Genomic DNA, 16,453 nt, shown 5'->3' on the forward strand with positions numbered 1-16,453 from the left:
GAAAGCACAAGCAGGGGAGAGGTAGAGAGGGTTGGGGAGAGAGAGAATCCCAAGCAGGCTCCATATGGAGTCCAGCTTGGGGATCATTCCCATGACCCAGGGATCATGACCTGAGTCAAAATCAAAGAGTCAGACATTCAACTGATTGAGCCAACCATGACCCCCTATTTCTTTCTTTTAACACTTTTAGTGTTTTACTATTGTCTTTTCTTGTTTGAATGATTTCTGGTTAGAATTCCACGGTATTTGTTTATCTTTTTCTTCTATAAACAAGGTTTTATTTATTTTTTTAATTTTTGACTTTGTTTTCAGCATTTTATCTTTGTGTTATTTTTTTCTTTCCTTACTTCTTTTTTCCTTTTAAAAATACAGTTTGAATATGATATGCTATGATATAGATTTTTTTTGGTATTTATTCTGTATGGTCTTTTGGTATTCTGTGAGCTTCTTGTATCTATGGTTTGATGTCTGTCAATAATTTTGGAAAGTTCTCATTCACTATTCCTTCAAATCTTTTTCCTGCTCCATTTTTTTTTCTTTTCTTTTAGGAACTCCAATTATGCTTATGTTATACTATATAAAATTACTCAATAGTTTTCAGTATTATCATTCGTTGTTTCCTTTCTTTCTTCCTTTTTTTTTTTAATATTCAGTATTTGTTTTGTGTTTCATTTCAGGAAGTTTCTATTGATTAATAGTCAAGCTCCCCTGATTCTTTCCTCGATTGTGTCCAATCTAATGATGAGCCTATCAAGTGCATTCATTAGTTATGTTACAGCATTTTTTATTTATTTCTAGATTTCTAGATTTACTTTTGAATATTTCATACAGTTTCCATCTCTCCACTTACATTACTCATCTGTTCTTGCATGCTGTCTACCTTTCCCTTCACAGCCCTAAGCATAGTTATCATGCTTATTTTAAATTCCATGTCTGATCACGCCAACACTTTTATGGTACCTGATTCAAGTTCTGGTGCTTACTTTGTCTCTTCAGACTTCATTTTTTAAATATACGTATATTCTAGTATGCCTTTAGATTTTTTTGTTAAAAGGTAAACATGATACGTTGAGTAGACCTCAGGTAAATACATGTTTAGTGTAGGTTCTATGTTAATCTGGATAGCAACTGGGTTTCATTTAATGTTTGCTTTAGCTATAGATGCCAGGGGCTTTAAAATCAGCTAATGTCTTTTATTAGTTTGTTTGTTTTGTTGTGTTTAGTTGTGTCTTTGGGTTCTCCTAAGAACTCCTTCTTAAATAGAGTGTGTGTCTTATAATTTGTCAGCTGTAATCTACTGTTATTATAGAGGAGTCCTACTGATGTGGTGTTAAGGAGCTGTGGAGGGGAACTCATCTATAATCTTATGATTATATTTCACTCTTTTACTGGCCTATGACCATGAGAAGTGTTTCTTCACTTTTTCCCCCTTATGTGAGACAGGAAGGTTACAGGAGCAGGGACTCAGGGGGGAAACTCTTCCCTCAGGTGATATAATGCTTTGATAATGTCTTTTTTCATGTAGAAACAGCCATTTCAAAATGGTTACTTTCACCCTACCCATGTCAGATATGAGATGATTTTTTTTCTCTTTTTTGGTTCTTTGTTCTGCTCTAGGTAAGCTGATCTTGACCATAGTTCTTGTATTGTCTTGTCTGTCCAGATTTCAGAGTGGTGGTTTGTCATGCAACTTCAATTACTGAATGGCTATAAGAACAGTCATTGATTTTCAGTTTGTTCAGCTTTTTTCTTATTGTAGGGACAGGAATGACAATTTTTAAGCTCTTTATTTGTCAGAACTGTAAACTGGAATATATCTCTAAATTCATTTGAACCAATATGTATAGAATATTAGTTTGAAGGATTACCAAATTATTTGTATATTTTTAGTGTTCCATATGTCTCAACCAACCCTGGATAGGAATACAGCAACTTAAACCTGAATCTCATGTTAAGCATAGCCACTAATGAAAGATTCTCATAAAGTCTGTGTGAGAGAGGAAAAATCTAAAATAATAAATTTTGAAAACAAATTTGTGTTAATTGACCAAAATAGTATAATTGAAAGCAACTGTATGACAACAATGCAAGCATTTGAAAGAAAAGATTTAGAACATATTATCTATTATAGATACTATAAATAAGCAAACCAAGAGGTTGAGTCTATTCAAAACTTTCATCCAGGGTTTTGAAAAAGAGCCTTTTAGCTTTCATGATCAAAAATCTCATTCAAAGCAGAGGCTATATGCACCTCATATGTTTATTGTAGCATTATTTACAATAAGCAAATTATGGAAGCAGCCCAAGTGTCTGTCCATAGAATGGATAAGGAAAATATGAGGTATGTACACACACACACACACACACACACAGGAATATTATTCAGCCATAAAAAAGAATGAAGTCTTGCCATTCACAATTACATGGATAGAGCTAGAGAGTATAATGCTAATCAAAATAAGTCAGAGAATGACATATACAATGTGATTTTTCTCACATGTGGAATTTATGAAACAAAATACATAAACAAAGGAGATAAAGGAGATAAACCAGAAAACAGATTCTCTAGAACAAACCGAGAGGAGGTTGGTGCCTTATGGATGAAACAGGTGATGGGATTAGGAGCACACTTATCTTGATGAGCTCTGAGTAATGCATGGAACTGTTGGATCACCATATTGCACACCTGAAACTAATATAACACTGTATTTTAACTACACTGGAAAATAAAATAAAAACCAATTGGAATTTCACACACACACCCAAAAGGCAGAGGCTCTGAACTAATGGCCCCAACACATAATTAGTCTGTTTGGCATACATTGCTTTAAAAAAAAAAAAATGAATGGCTTGCTGACTTTCAATGATTCAGTGATTTCTCTAGAAAATCTAGATGCTCCAGAAACACTTGGTTGATATTGCCCCCACAGACCTCTGGAGGAGCACAGACTTACCTCCTTCCATTTCACACAGATACCTCTAGATTATATCACTTGTTTCTGTAGCTGAGACTTCCAAGCAAGTTTGTCTTCTAAATGAATTTATTAAAAGTTGGGATTAAAGGGGCGCGTGGGTGACTCAGTCGGTTGAGCATCCGACTTCGGCTCAGGTCATGATCTCGCAGTTTGTGAATTCGGGCCCTGCGTCCGGCTCTGGGCTGACAGCTTACAGCCTGCAGCCTGCTTCAAATTCTGTGTCTCCCTCTCTCTCTGCCCCTCCCCTGTCATACTCTGCTTCTCTCTGTCTCTCAAAAATAAATAAATGTTAAAGAAATTGGGATTAAAAAACAAACAATCAAACAAACCCCTAGTCAGTCTTTTATAAAACCTGAAAGTCAAATGGAAGGTCACAATGTTGGTTACATTCCAGTAACATGTCCATTCAATTCACTTTTCCCATGGTGGTTTGTAATAATTGACATTAATCAGTCAAAAAAAAAGCACACATGAAGGTATTTACATCATTTTTGGATCTTTAAAATTTTGGATTATTGACAATAACCATCTTTTCCAAATTATTTCCATATCTTCTTTTTATTCTGTGTCAACTTACTCCATTTTGCAAAAAGTCTGACCAACTTCTCTAAATCCACTTTGTAGATTATGAGTCAAGACATGGTTATTACTGCCACTATGTGGTTTGTTTTGGAAGTACTTAAAAAAGCAAACATTTAGAGATTGCCATCTTAAGTTTAGATACATAACCTTGACATTTTGCCTAGTCTCAATAGCCCATATCCACTGACACACTTTCCCCAAGGAAAACATCCAGTTCATAGTGTATTTTCCTTTTTTTATTTCATCTGTGTCCTGTGTGGTTGCATGGGAAACACACAGACATGCAAACACACACATAAATATATATGCACATACAAAATCTATATGTGTTTTTGTGTGTGTGTATATATATACACACACACACACATATATACATAAAGCTAAATATATGTGTGTGTTTCTATATATATACATACACATTTGTGTATGTATATATATAGATAGATAGATACACACAACATGTGTGTATCTGCTGCATTTTCCTTATTTATGCAAATGCCTTCATATTATGCGAACTGTTTAATGTTTATTTTTGAAAAAAAGAGAGAGACAAAGCATGACTGGGGAGGGGCAGAGAGAGGAGGAGACACAGAATCTGAAGCAGGCTCCAGGCTCTGAGCTGTCAGCATAGAGCCCAACACAGGGCTCGAACTCATGAACCACAAGATCATGATCTGAGCCGAAGTCAGATACTTAATCAATTGAGCGACCCAGGTGCCCCTAGGCATACTTTTTTATACCTTGATTTTATTCTTTTCAATAGTTGTATAGTTTTTATTTGTGGGTATTTCTATTGTTTCTAACTGTTTTTATGGTTGTTTTCTGTTTTGTTATTAAAAATTGCACACACACAAAAAAAAAAGAAAGAAAGAAAGAAAGAAAAATGGGGCACCTGGGCGGCTCAGTCATTAAGCATCCAACTTTGATTTCGGCTCAGATCATGGTCTCATGGTTCATGAAATCAAGCCCCACAACCAGGCTCTGTGCTAACAACCTGCTTGGGATTCTCTCTCTCTCCTCTCTCTATACCCCTACTCTAGCCCTCCCTTCTCTCTCAAAATAAATAAATACACTTAAAAAATAAAGAAAATAAATAAACTTTAAAAAAGGAAAAATTGTACCACTGACATACGGTAGTGATGATATCATTTTGAACTTTTATAATTTTACTAATAATGGTAAGTCCTAGGAGTAATATTCTGGATCAAAGAGTGTGTACATTCAATATTTTGGAACATATTGAAAATTTGTACCCCAACATATTTGTACCAGGTCTACTTTTCTTGGATCTGTAACTTTACTAGATCTTTTTGAAATTTAATTTCTCTATTCTGAATTTTATCCCTTTACAAAATATGTGCAGTTGTATACCTTTTCATATGTATATTGCGCATCTGTGTTAATTGTTCTTTGAAATTCTTGTTCATACATTAGATATGAATATACAGACTTTGAAATTTTCCCTGGATTGGTTAGCACTCTAAAAATGTCATTTCTTGGGATAGTTTTTATGTGGAGTTTCTGGAAAAGAAACTCACTAGCCTTTGTTGCTTGTTCAAATGCTGTGTGTCCAGAGAGTATTAAACTTGACAACTTGCTGCCTGGTTGAGATGCCATGTGATGCTTTCCTTGGGACAAAGTTTTTCTTAATGTATCACCTCTATAGGTTTTCCGAAAGTCTCCTGAGCCTTGTATGACAAAGGTGAAACCAAGGCTTAATAAAGAGTGAAATGCTTACAAATTTCTCTTGTTAAACACAGTAATTACTTGGTAAATGCTGAAGGAGGGGAATGGTGGAGGTTGGTGGACAGAAACTCTGAATCAATATTTTCCATAATTCTGAGAATTTTCTGGGGTTCACTCAATCAGCATTTATTGAATCCCTACTACTAGTAGTCCAGGTACTAGTTAATTTTTTGTGCGTATAAAATGTACACTGAATAAAAAATACTTGTGTTCTTGCCTGTCAGGCACAGTGTGCCATGGGTGTAGATTGAAATGAGAAGACATATTTAAAATTCTAAGTGAAGAACCCTCCTGGATGGACCTTTATCTAAGCACAGAATGTTTGGAGGGAGGGCATAGACTACTCAGTGTGTGAGAAATGGGGTGCAAATGATTTCTCTATCATTCTCCTGCTCAGGTGCCCAGTGGACAAGTTACTGGCAAGTTCGGCAACTTTTTCATATCTAGCTATGGTGTGATAGACCCTCCTCTCACAACTTATCCCCCAGCTCAACTCTGTGCATGTGGTTTCCCACAGTATTCAAAGGCGGAAAGGCATCCAGTGACTGCATTGGAGAAAATGATGGAGTCAAGTTTTGCCGGCCCCCAGTCATTCCCAGAGGTCCCTTCTCCTGACAGAGGAAGCCAATCTATCAAACACCACAGGTACAGGTAGTTACTCATGGTGGGAATGGGCACGTTCACACTATATATTATGCTGGACAACACATGCCAAGGAATGGCAATCTTATTCAGAAGAGATGATTGTTCTTGCTTCCCCTATAGTTCTCCATGGAGTGGATGCTCAAACAGCTCACAGCAAGTAAACCAAAGATAACAGCAGGCAGCAATGTCCCTATAAGAAGCCTGAAGGAATTATTAACAACACCCATCAAAGCTGCAGACACAGACCAGTGAATGAAACAATTGCATTCTGAAAAACTATTAAAAACATGACTTTTCCTAGCCTGCCTTATCACCGTCTGCAAATTTAATGACTAATTCTTCCCTAGGTAGCTGATGTGACACCCTCCAGGTCTTCTAACATGGTTCTCACACAAGGAAAACTTTTCAGGGAGAGGAAGCTTGGCTGATCTTAACCTTGGGTTTATAAGATGTTACCAATGGGGTGGCACTCTTTTGCAAGCTGACCATAGAAATCGGGCTGTTTGGGGGAGAAAGCCCAAAATAAAGTTCTCTTATCAATTGTATAACATTCTGAGGCCAAACAAGTTCTTCAGCGTCTTCCAGTCACATGCTGCATTTTACATACAAGAATCTGAAAATGGAAAGTCTTTGTTCCATACCAAGTGCCCAAGTTTGGGACTAATGCTATGTTTACATGCAACTGAATCTACAGCCCAAGTCTTTGTGGACGTTGTGGAATGATTTAAGAATCCTTTTCTGGGGCGCCTGGGTGGCGCAGTCGGTTAAGCGTCCGACTTCATCCAGGTCATGATCTCGCGGTCCGTGGGTTCGAGCCCCGCGTCGGGCTCTGGGCTGATGGCTCAGAGCCTGGAGCCTGTTTCCGATTCTGTGTCTCCCTCTCTCTCTGCCCCTCCCCCGTTCATGCTCTGTCTCTCTCTGTCCCACAAATAAATAAAAACGTTGAAAAAAAAATTAAAAAAAAAAGAAAAAAAAAGAATCCTTTTCTTAGTGAGAAGTATGGTATTTAACATTTTTTAAAAACATATATGAAAAGATTTAAGAAAAGGATAAGATAAAAAAATAATATTGATTTATTGTGGTGAGCATTGAGTAATGTATAGAATTGTCGAATCACTATGTTGTATTCCTGAAATCGATATAACATTGCATATCAAGTATACATTTAAAAAGAACCTAAAAAAAAAGTTGTTCCCAGCAATGACAGATAAATATTGTTGACCCTTAGTTTTCACATATCTAGCCAATGTTTTGAAAACCTCCATGACAGAAACACGCATTATACAAGGAAACTATCTTCTTCCTTGACTCTCAATGAGTCCCCTAAAAAAGGATTTTTCTTGAAGCTGACCACATTTACTGAGAGTTTTTCACTCTCAATACTAATCCACATTATTGGATGGTGTTTTTTTTTCTTATTCTACAAGAGTAGATACTGAAATACCAAAGTTTTGCTAAGTTTTTTTTTAATGGTTTAAATATTTTCAACTTGGAATTGCAATATGTTTGGCTATTAGATAATTGCTTTTATTAACCACCAGTTCTGGCTTATATCAATTGAGGCATTTACAGATATTTGCCTGTTAAAAGAGCATTTTAGTTCACTGGATCTAATGGAAGTTCTTTAATTAGAAAAATAAGTCCAAAATTATCAGCCTTTTATAAGATGGATATTTTCTCCAAAACAACATTTCTCCTGCTGATTATAATACATGTTGAAGTGGTGTTCCAGCCAGCCGAGTAAAATAATTATGTATAATATTACTCTAGTACTATATGATGCCATCAATGTTTTAAAGTTGAAATGAAAAAGAATTACAGTTTCTAAAAAAAAAAAAAAAAAAGAATTACAGTTTCTTTTTTTTTAATTTTTTTTTTCAACGTTTATTTATTTTTGGGACAGAGAGAGACAGAGCATGAACGGGCGAGGGGCAGAGAGAGAGGGAGACACAGAATCGGAAACAGGCTCCAGGCTCTGAGCCATCAGCCCAGAGCCCGACGCGGGGCTCGACCTCACGGACCGTGAGATCGTGACCTGGTTGAAGTCGGACGCTTAACCGACTGCGCCACCCAGGCGCCCCAAGAATTACAGTTTCTAATGTATTTGAGCTGCAAATACCCTACCCCTACTCCTTGTCTGTTGGCATACTCTCATCTTCAACTTGGCTTCTACTATATTTCTAGGAAAGACTCACAAATTAAATAAGGTCATCTTTAAGAAGTGTTCCTTTTTGTTTGGTTCAATGGCACTGCAGTATTTGTTGTCATACATTGTGTCCTGATATATAGGCAAGGGTTGATTTATAAAGCGCTTTTAGAACTTTGTAAATTATAGTTTAATATATCATAGCTTTTGTTTTGTAAAACATGCAGTAGACTTAAACATTTTCATGATTGATAACCTGGTCACTGATTTATATATCCTGCAAACTGCTCTATAACTTCCCAAAAGCCACTGGGTTAGAAGGCTTGAACAGTTGATTGATCAATAGGTGAGGAACTGTTTTTTAAGATGGGTCACTAGTTCATACTGGAAGACATTGTTGTTGTGACAGTTTGGCTGGCTCTGCATAATTAATTTCTTTTTGTGCACTGCAAATATGACTTATTTGGATAACTCATAACAAAGCTATTAATTCAAAGCCATTATTTCTCATGTTTAGTTCGAAGGAAAAAAAATCCTCTTTCTTCTTAAAGAAAAATCTATTATGCCATGGCATACGTACTACATTATATTTTAGCCATATAACTCTTTTATAGAGAGCACATGTGCAGATTATTTTTAGAGTGAAATAAGACCAGGGTTTTCAGTGATTAGTACGAGCCTTTGGGTTGTCACTTGTGGTGGAGAGATCAGGAGAACTCATGGCTTGAGCACCTACTACGCACCAGGTTCCATGCTAAACACGTTGTATAAACCCTAACCCTAACCCTAACCCTATAGCAGTCTTATGAAAATACTTAAGCATGATGCTGATACCCTTCTTTTGCACCTCTCCTACCCATATCTATTTTTTACTTTTTTTGGCCTTGTCCTGTGCCCTGAAAGAGCAGCAGTTTCCCTTGTCCTCTGGCTTCTACTGGCTTGATTTGAGGCACAGACAAGAGACGGGAGAGTGGAAGGGGACAGCAGCCCCCGCCCTTATTCACCCTCCCTCGCTGATTGGTTCCCTCAACTGCATCCCTGGTCCCTCTTCCTGGGCCACAGTGCCTGCAAAGTGGCCCTCTCCTTGGAACTCTCCTTCTCTGTCCATTCGGGTAGTCCCCCCTCCCTTTGTCCCTTCAGTTATAGGGATAGTAACAGCTTCCCGTTGTTACTTCCCGGACATACAGAATATATCCCATGTTGGCTCCTCCCCCACCCCTTACACACTAAAGACATGTCTGTAAGTTGTAAAATCTCCCCAAATGACCCAAATTAGAGTACCATCTCTTTCCCTTCAAAATTCTGGTAGAAATTCCTCCCCCAGTATCACACTGCTGGTAATGCACAGACCTGAGATGACCCCCAGATGCAGCTAATTCCAGTGCCACAGCCTAAGTACCCCACGGACTCCATAATAGCTTGTGGATAATACAGATAGAGGCCGGAAGGGAGGGGGGAAATAGCTATTATAACTCTTTGAACTTGTTGGCTTGGAGACCTAACTAGAGGTCCACATGCTGCCAACATATAGGAAATATTATGATAACGAATGAAGGTATAATATGTTGCAAGGTATGACCTGGTATTTGCACAAACTCAGGAAGCTAATGTTGGCTTGAAGAATGTCAACTTTGATCAGTCACCTTGCCTAAACTAGGAAAGGGTCGATGGGGACTCAAATGTCAGGCCTCAAACTCTGATCTCAAATAATATTTGAGATGTTTTGTTTTGTATCTGTTAAGTAGAACAAACAGTAATGTTGCTGGATGGAAACTTACAGAACTCCAAATCATGTAGTGATAAGGGTAAAATTACTTTGGGAGGCTGGTCCCTTTAGAACTTGATAGGTTTGCTGAAATTTTGAAAATATTTTTCATCTTTTTCTGTAGGGTTTTACTGGTATTTTTAGAAGGGCTTTTTTTGTTTTGTTTTGTTTTGTTTTGTTTAGAGTTAAATGAGAATGCAGCAAGAAATTCTAAGTTCACTTACTATCTGAACACTGCAGAACCAGTTTGACCACATAAACTGGCATCTCATGAAATGTCTACAACAGAGTTTCTCTTACTGTCCCCATGGTTGCAGGGTAAATTCAGTGGGGGTGGCGATGGGAATGGGTATGGGATACATAACTGGTCAAATTAGCCACTGATTTTTATAGAGTCTAGTGCTTTTGTTTAGCATGATCTATGTAGGAATCTCACGTAAGATATATCCCATTTATGCCTTTTGCCCTTTGAAGGCATCTGAAAACGTGGCTATTTGGGTATTTGGATGTATGAGTCAAATAAAATATGTAATCAGATGTTTATTAAAAGCCAGTTCAAAAGAAAACCAATGTAGTTTCTCAAGATTGAGGAGAATCTGAGGTAGTGAACTGGGAATTTAGCACATATGGTAAAGAAACAATGCCAACTCAAATGAGGTTTACTTATTCTACCATTAACACTTTTCCCTGTGAACTTTTCCCTGTGAATCCCTTTGAGGGTTCCTGTGTTTAATTTTTGTCAGTGTCTAATAACAAAGCCATTTTTATTTTTATTAGAGAGGCAGCTACTATATCTTGGATAATGAGGGTGGCTGAGAATCAGGAGCTTGAGAACTCCTTAAGCCCACCTCTTATCTTTGGCTGGAAAGCTGCAATTGTTTTAGTCCATTGTACTTCAAACTAGAAAGCCAAAAACATGGGAACTTCTCTTTGTCTCAGTTTCTGGGAGGGTGAATGGATTCACCAACTTCTGATCTCCTCCTAGCAGATATTCTACAGTCATGAATGGAGCCTAGAATTTTGAGTGTCTGGGGTGAAAAAGCAGTGTCAGAAAAGTTTGAGCAGCCACCTGTAAGGTTATTGCTATGTTGGTTTTCTTTCATCCCAGCAGGAGTCTCTCCTCTTGCTGCAGCCCAGGGCAAAGGAGTGGTATGCTCCATAGGAATGCCTTCAGGAGGACACCCCCCTCGCCCCGAAGTAGGCTGGGTGGCATCGTGGGACCAGCATATCAGCAACTTGAGGAATCAAGGATCCCGGACCAGGATATGATACCTTGTCAAGGGTAGGTCTTAAAAGCAATGGAATTTAGGGAGGGTATCGTTAATGCTCTAACTTTAAACTGAGTTATTGTGTTCCTTGGGGTTATATTGATTGATTTTGTCATTAATTGTCTATTTATGCTTACTTCCATATTTGTTCCATAAAAGGTAATCTAACTTAAAAGAATAGGTACAACTAAAATAGATATTAGGGAAATGTTAGAAAAATAACACTGGGAGCAAGTAAGTGTATAGATATCTAGACACATGTTATATAGTTGCTAAAACAACTGGAAATTTGTCTTTGATTTAAAAAAATAGAGATTTCTTAAGAGGATTAATGCATTCCTTCATTCTTAGGTTTGAAAAAAAATAGTTAATTCTCTAATCAACATTGTCGGGCAATACTCCATTACAGTAACCTGTAATGTATTTATATATAGTATGTGCTTCCATCCAGAGAATTCTTGAGTGTGTCTCACTCAAAGTTGGCAGCATATTGTCAAAGCACAACCTGCTGAACTCAGATCTCTAGGTTCATTTATGGTGTAGGTGTGGAAAGATGGGCTTCAGATACCATGGCTTAGTACTCATTCTTGCAGTGCAAAAGGTGCCCTTTCCTCCGAGTGGACACTGACCTCATAGGGTTCATAGCATGGTGAGTGGAGGAGGATGAATTTTAGCCCCCATTCACCTAATTGGCATAAATTGTTCAGTCAAACATGGTAGCCCTTACTTAAACTTACTGGATTTTAAATCTCATCCTTGAAAAAATTTTATCTTTTGAGCTTAAGTTTTCTCATCTATACATTGAGCAAAATCGTACCAGCCTTCCTATGGGTTGTTGGACAGATTTTTAAACATTACATGTGTAGAGCGCTTGTACCTGACACATAAGCAGAAAAGTAGTACTAGCATTTATTGTCACAGGAACTGCTCTAGAATTATTAATTTCAAAAGTCATGCAATCAGGGTTCATTCCAGAAATTTCAGGAATCCGTTCCCTCACTCAAGCCAGGTTCTTATTGTATCTAGTTTGTATCACTCTGGATAAGGCAGACCAGGTTTCTATGCTGCTTCGGACTGGCTGATCTTTCCAGGCTGTCCATATCAAACTGAAGGCCAAAGCAGGTAGGAGACTTCTATCAGAGAGCCTTTTCTTCTCGGCAAGATACACATAAAGGAGTGCCTTGTCTGAACAAACTCAGCAACAGATTTCCTTGGGAAGACATTTGTAATTTTGAAGCAATTCCCAATGAACTGTAAAATACATTTGGTACAGATCTGGGGTGACAGTTGCAAATTCAACATAACAGCCAAGTTGTCCAAAATGTGTAATGCAAGTCAAGAAGCAGTTTGCATTTCTCTTTGCCTTATATCTGGAAAGGGAGCTTGCATTTAGCCTATAATTATAATTAATCATGTTTCATAATTACTTTTCCTCTTGAATCACTTATCACTGGTAGTGATTTTTAAGTCACTAATAACGTTTGTTACTTAAGAATGAGAACAAGTGAGGGGAAATCAAGTTCAGAGATTTTTTAGGGTAGAGACAGAACCCAGCCTGTGCTGTCTTTCTTTCCATTTATCACTGTTACATGTAACTATCATCCCATATGTCCCGGGTATAAGGATGCTCTGAGCCTGTGCCAGGCACAGGCTCGAAACATACATACACGAATCTTCAGAGATTTCCACACAAGTTCAGGTATTGCTTTGTCTTCCACCTCCTGGGAGACTTACACTTACTGTCTGCATAGTGGTAGTTTTGTTTTGGTTCAATCATCATTGGGTTTGGAATATTCTCTCCAGCTGGCTGGCCACATGTATTTTCCTGTGTGTGATATGCACCCGATGTTGATAAATGGTGACTCTAAGTCACTGTATGCTCAGCACAATGAATCTCAGGGAGCAATCTTATTCTCAGTTCTTGAAAACAGCTATTTTCCACTCCTGGGGGACTGACCGTCTCTCCGGACTGGAAATGGGATTGGTAATAGAATTTCACAGCTAAAGGCCCTCTTCAAATCTGGCCCTAGCCCAGAGGGGGAGTGAATGAATTTACAAGAGCTATCAGCCATCTGCTGCTTGTTTATCAAGTGTGTGGGCACTGTCTGCTAGTTAAGACTACTGGTATATATGACTTCCCTCCTTGGTACTTACTTCAGCCCTGCTTGAACCCAGCACATTTCTTAGGGAAGCCTGATGAAGGAATGAGGTGGAGAGGACATTCTTCAGGAGCTTCCCTCCCCATCTCTGCCCCCATCAATGGACCCCTGACGACCATGGCAATGGCTTACAGAGCTTTGAACTAGTCTTTGTCAGGCAAATCAAACTAATGTATTCATATGCTAGACAGAAAGAAATGGAATCACAAAACTTGAATCACCACCTTCAAAGTAGAAGGAGCCAAACTGTACTGCGTACCCACCTCACTTAACTAGCAACTTGACAGACTTAAGTTATCCTTCGGGAATTTTAAAACTGAACACACTTAGGATAGCAGAGTTTAAATGACTAACGCAAGGTAGCATATCCCATGTAAAAGAACTGAGGTTGAATACTTAGCATTTCTGACTAAATGAACCACCGAACCAAGAAAGAAATGTGCAGTAAATCACATTCATGGATGATGTGTACATGGAATCTCTTAAGTGTATGGCCCTGGAGGGAGAAGTGGGTTTCTTCAGTTTCGCCAGTTGATTCTCATGCCATGTGCTCCAGGAACCAGGGCTTGGAGTCCCCTACAGAAACACAGATTCCTTGGCCTGGCTTCTGAACCCCTGGGAATCAAACCAAGTGACTAACTGTTGGATTTTTTCACCTTTAAAAGGATGCTTTGGCTCACGTAGTTACAAATGAAATGCACTGTGATTTCTTTGGTGAGGGATCTGAGGAAGGGCGACTCAAACTAGTATTTTACAGTCAATGAATGACAAGCTCATGGATCAAAACTGTGAAAGTCTGTGACTCTTAAGGGACACAGAACTCTGAAGTGTCTTCTGATCCAGAATCACATTAGAAATTTCGCTCTTGCTTAAACTTCTGGAGAGTAGTGTAGCTTCTCTCAAATACCAGCCCTGGAACCCTCACAGCAACTCTGAGAAGGAAGAGAGGATTGAATAGTGTGGATCTGGCTGAATAGCCCAGGGGCATTACTTCAGGTAGTCTCCAGAGGAATCCCCCTAGGGATTCCCACCTCCTTTAATTAATGAAAGAAATTAAAGTGCGACTACCATTGATTTAAGATTCCAGAGCTTGTAATGGTGTTGGGACTTAAAATCATGTCAGATCTACATTTTTGGAAAGTTCTAATTGTTTGTGGTGCCATCTCCATGTTTTGGTAACATTCTAGATTTCAGTTATTGCCAGCCATGTGTCCCATACCTGACTTGTGAGGTGACACATAAGTCAATTGCAATTCCTCTTTTTCACCTAAGTCCTTAATTAGAAGGCTGCCCCAGTTTGGCTCAAAGTGCCTTTGATTATTTCATCGTCATGCCAACGTAGTCATGAAGCTACAGTTTACTAAAATCCTCTGAGATATTTATGCCTTTACCCAACAAGTTTAACAAGCAATGTTTAGATGTGGGTATAAGAATTTGCACCTATCACCATCACATTTCAACCTGTTAGATTCTACCCATTGATATATCCAGAAGATTATCTATATGGAATACAATTGTATCTCAATTCTATTTCTTGGCTCTGTGAATGCAATAAGCAGACATTCTATATCTTCATACGTATTAATGATGCTAACAGGATGGCGCTGAGGACAGAACACAAAGCCCTGAAATCTGCCTCCTTTTTTCTTGTTGAATTTAAGTCATGGATCAGAAACTTTAGGGTCAGAGTTTCAGCCATATAACACTTATGTGAAAGGAATAAGACCACCCAGGGAATTGCCTTGTACATGGCTATACAATTAGATCGTAATTGTAAGAAAGATTATACATCCCTAAAAAGGTGTTCTAGTGCATTGTGGGATGCCCACTCATTTCTGGCTTTGCTAGGAAGAATTTCAATAAGACAATTTAGGATTAACTTGTTCTTCTGCCTCTTACCAAAGGTATAATTTGAGGAAAGTCATTTGAGTGCCCCTTAATTTAGTTTATTTATTCATCACTGCATGGTAATAATAATAAATAAACCCATGTTTTAAAAAATTAAATGAGGTAATTAGACATAAGCATGCTTTTTAAAAACATTTTGCAAATGTCAGCTGTTATTATGTTTGAAATGGACATTAACTGGGATATAAAGGGAGCAATTATCTTGAAGGTTTGTTCATGTATTCATGCATCCCTTCGATCAGGATTTATTGATTGCCAAGTCTGTATTAGGCATAGTAAAAGAGGATGGAGCTGCAAAGACACCTAAATGTGTTCCTCATGTATTTTCACTGTCTGGTGGAGAGACAGATTTCTGAGTCGCTCTAACTTGTGTCCTTACAATAAAGACCTCTGTTTAGTCTGCAAGACACTTCATTGCAATTATTCTTTCCATTTATAAACATGATTTTTATTTACATTGTGGTGTAAGACAAGGGGAATAAGATTTATTATATAAAGGGTGGATATGTTTAGATTATGCTTAAATTTTAATGTTTAATTTAACATTTAAATGAAGGACAAATAAACCAAGAGAATTGAGACTGCTCAAGATCCCAGACCACATTTCTGTGAATCTACAACATACCTGCCCCCACTTTCTGGCACTGGAAAATTCACTAGCTGTGAACAGGCAATTAGGGGACTAGCCGGATTCTGGCATATTATTCAAAGGACTTGGAATGGCACGTTGGCATTCTTGTCAAGCTGTTGCCCTGCACCAACATAATACCTAAATTGGCTCCAGAAACCATGTGAAGAAAGCTGCTCTATAATCTGTCTAATGGATCTCACTTCACGTTCATCCCCAGAGAGGAATCATAGGCCTCCATTCCCATTTGTAGGCTCAGCAGTCTGACAGTGAGGCATTTCTATAGAGTGCCAATGAAAATTGATTTGGTCCCCCTAAAGTCAGTGTGAAGCAGTAAAACTCAGGACAGTAGTACCTTGATGCTTGATGTCGGGCTTCCTGATTGCCTCCAACTAGTGTGGCCACAAGTCTACAGACTAAACCAGGGCTGAGAGGGTGGTCACATGGATGGAGTGGAGTAATGCCGTTATGGGTTTCCTGTTTGTCACTATGGAAAGGCCACACTTACCTGCTCAATCCCCATTTACTTTGTATTCTAGGATAGAGGTCAGGAAGACTATACCCCACCTGCCTATACAGCTGTGGTGTGTTGAAAGATCCCTGGACTTCAAGTAAGAAGATCTGGGTTTGA

At 38.3% G+C, this 16,453-nt stretch overlaps 1 protein-coding gene across 1 annotated transcript in view; it reads left to right on the forward strand.

The window, feature by feature from the left end:
- NRG3 (neuregulin 3) overlaps positions 1-16,453 on the forward strand; it is a 1,079,756-nt gene that overhangs the window by 1,054,745 nt on the left and 8,558 nt on the right. Inside the window, exons 11-13 of the mRNA XM_040485109.1 lie at positions 5,821-5,954; positions 10,968-11,141; positions 16,362-16,433. Of these exons, the coding sequence (XP_040341043.1) occupies positions 5,821-5,954; positions 10,968-11,141; positions 16,362-16,433 (380 nt within the window). The remainder of the gene's footprint in view (positions 1-5,820; positions 5,955-10,967; positions 11,142-16,361; positions 16,434-16,453) is intronic.

The sequence above is a fragment of the Herpailurus yagouaroundi genome, unplaced genomic scaffold (genome assembly GCF_014898765.1).
Source record: "Herpailurus yagouaroundi ecotype Mexico unplaced genomic scaffold, PumYag 163, whole genome shotgun sequence".
NCBI lineage: Eukaryota > Metazoa > Chordata > Mammalia > Carnivora > Felidae > Herpailurus > Herpailurus yagouaroundi.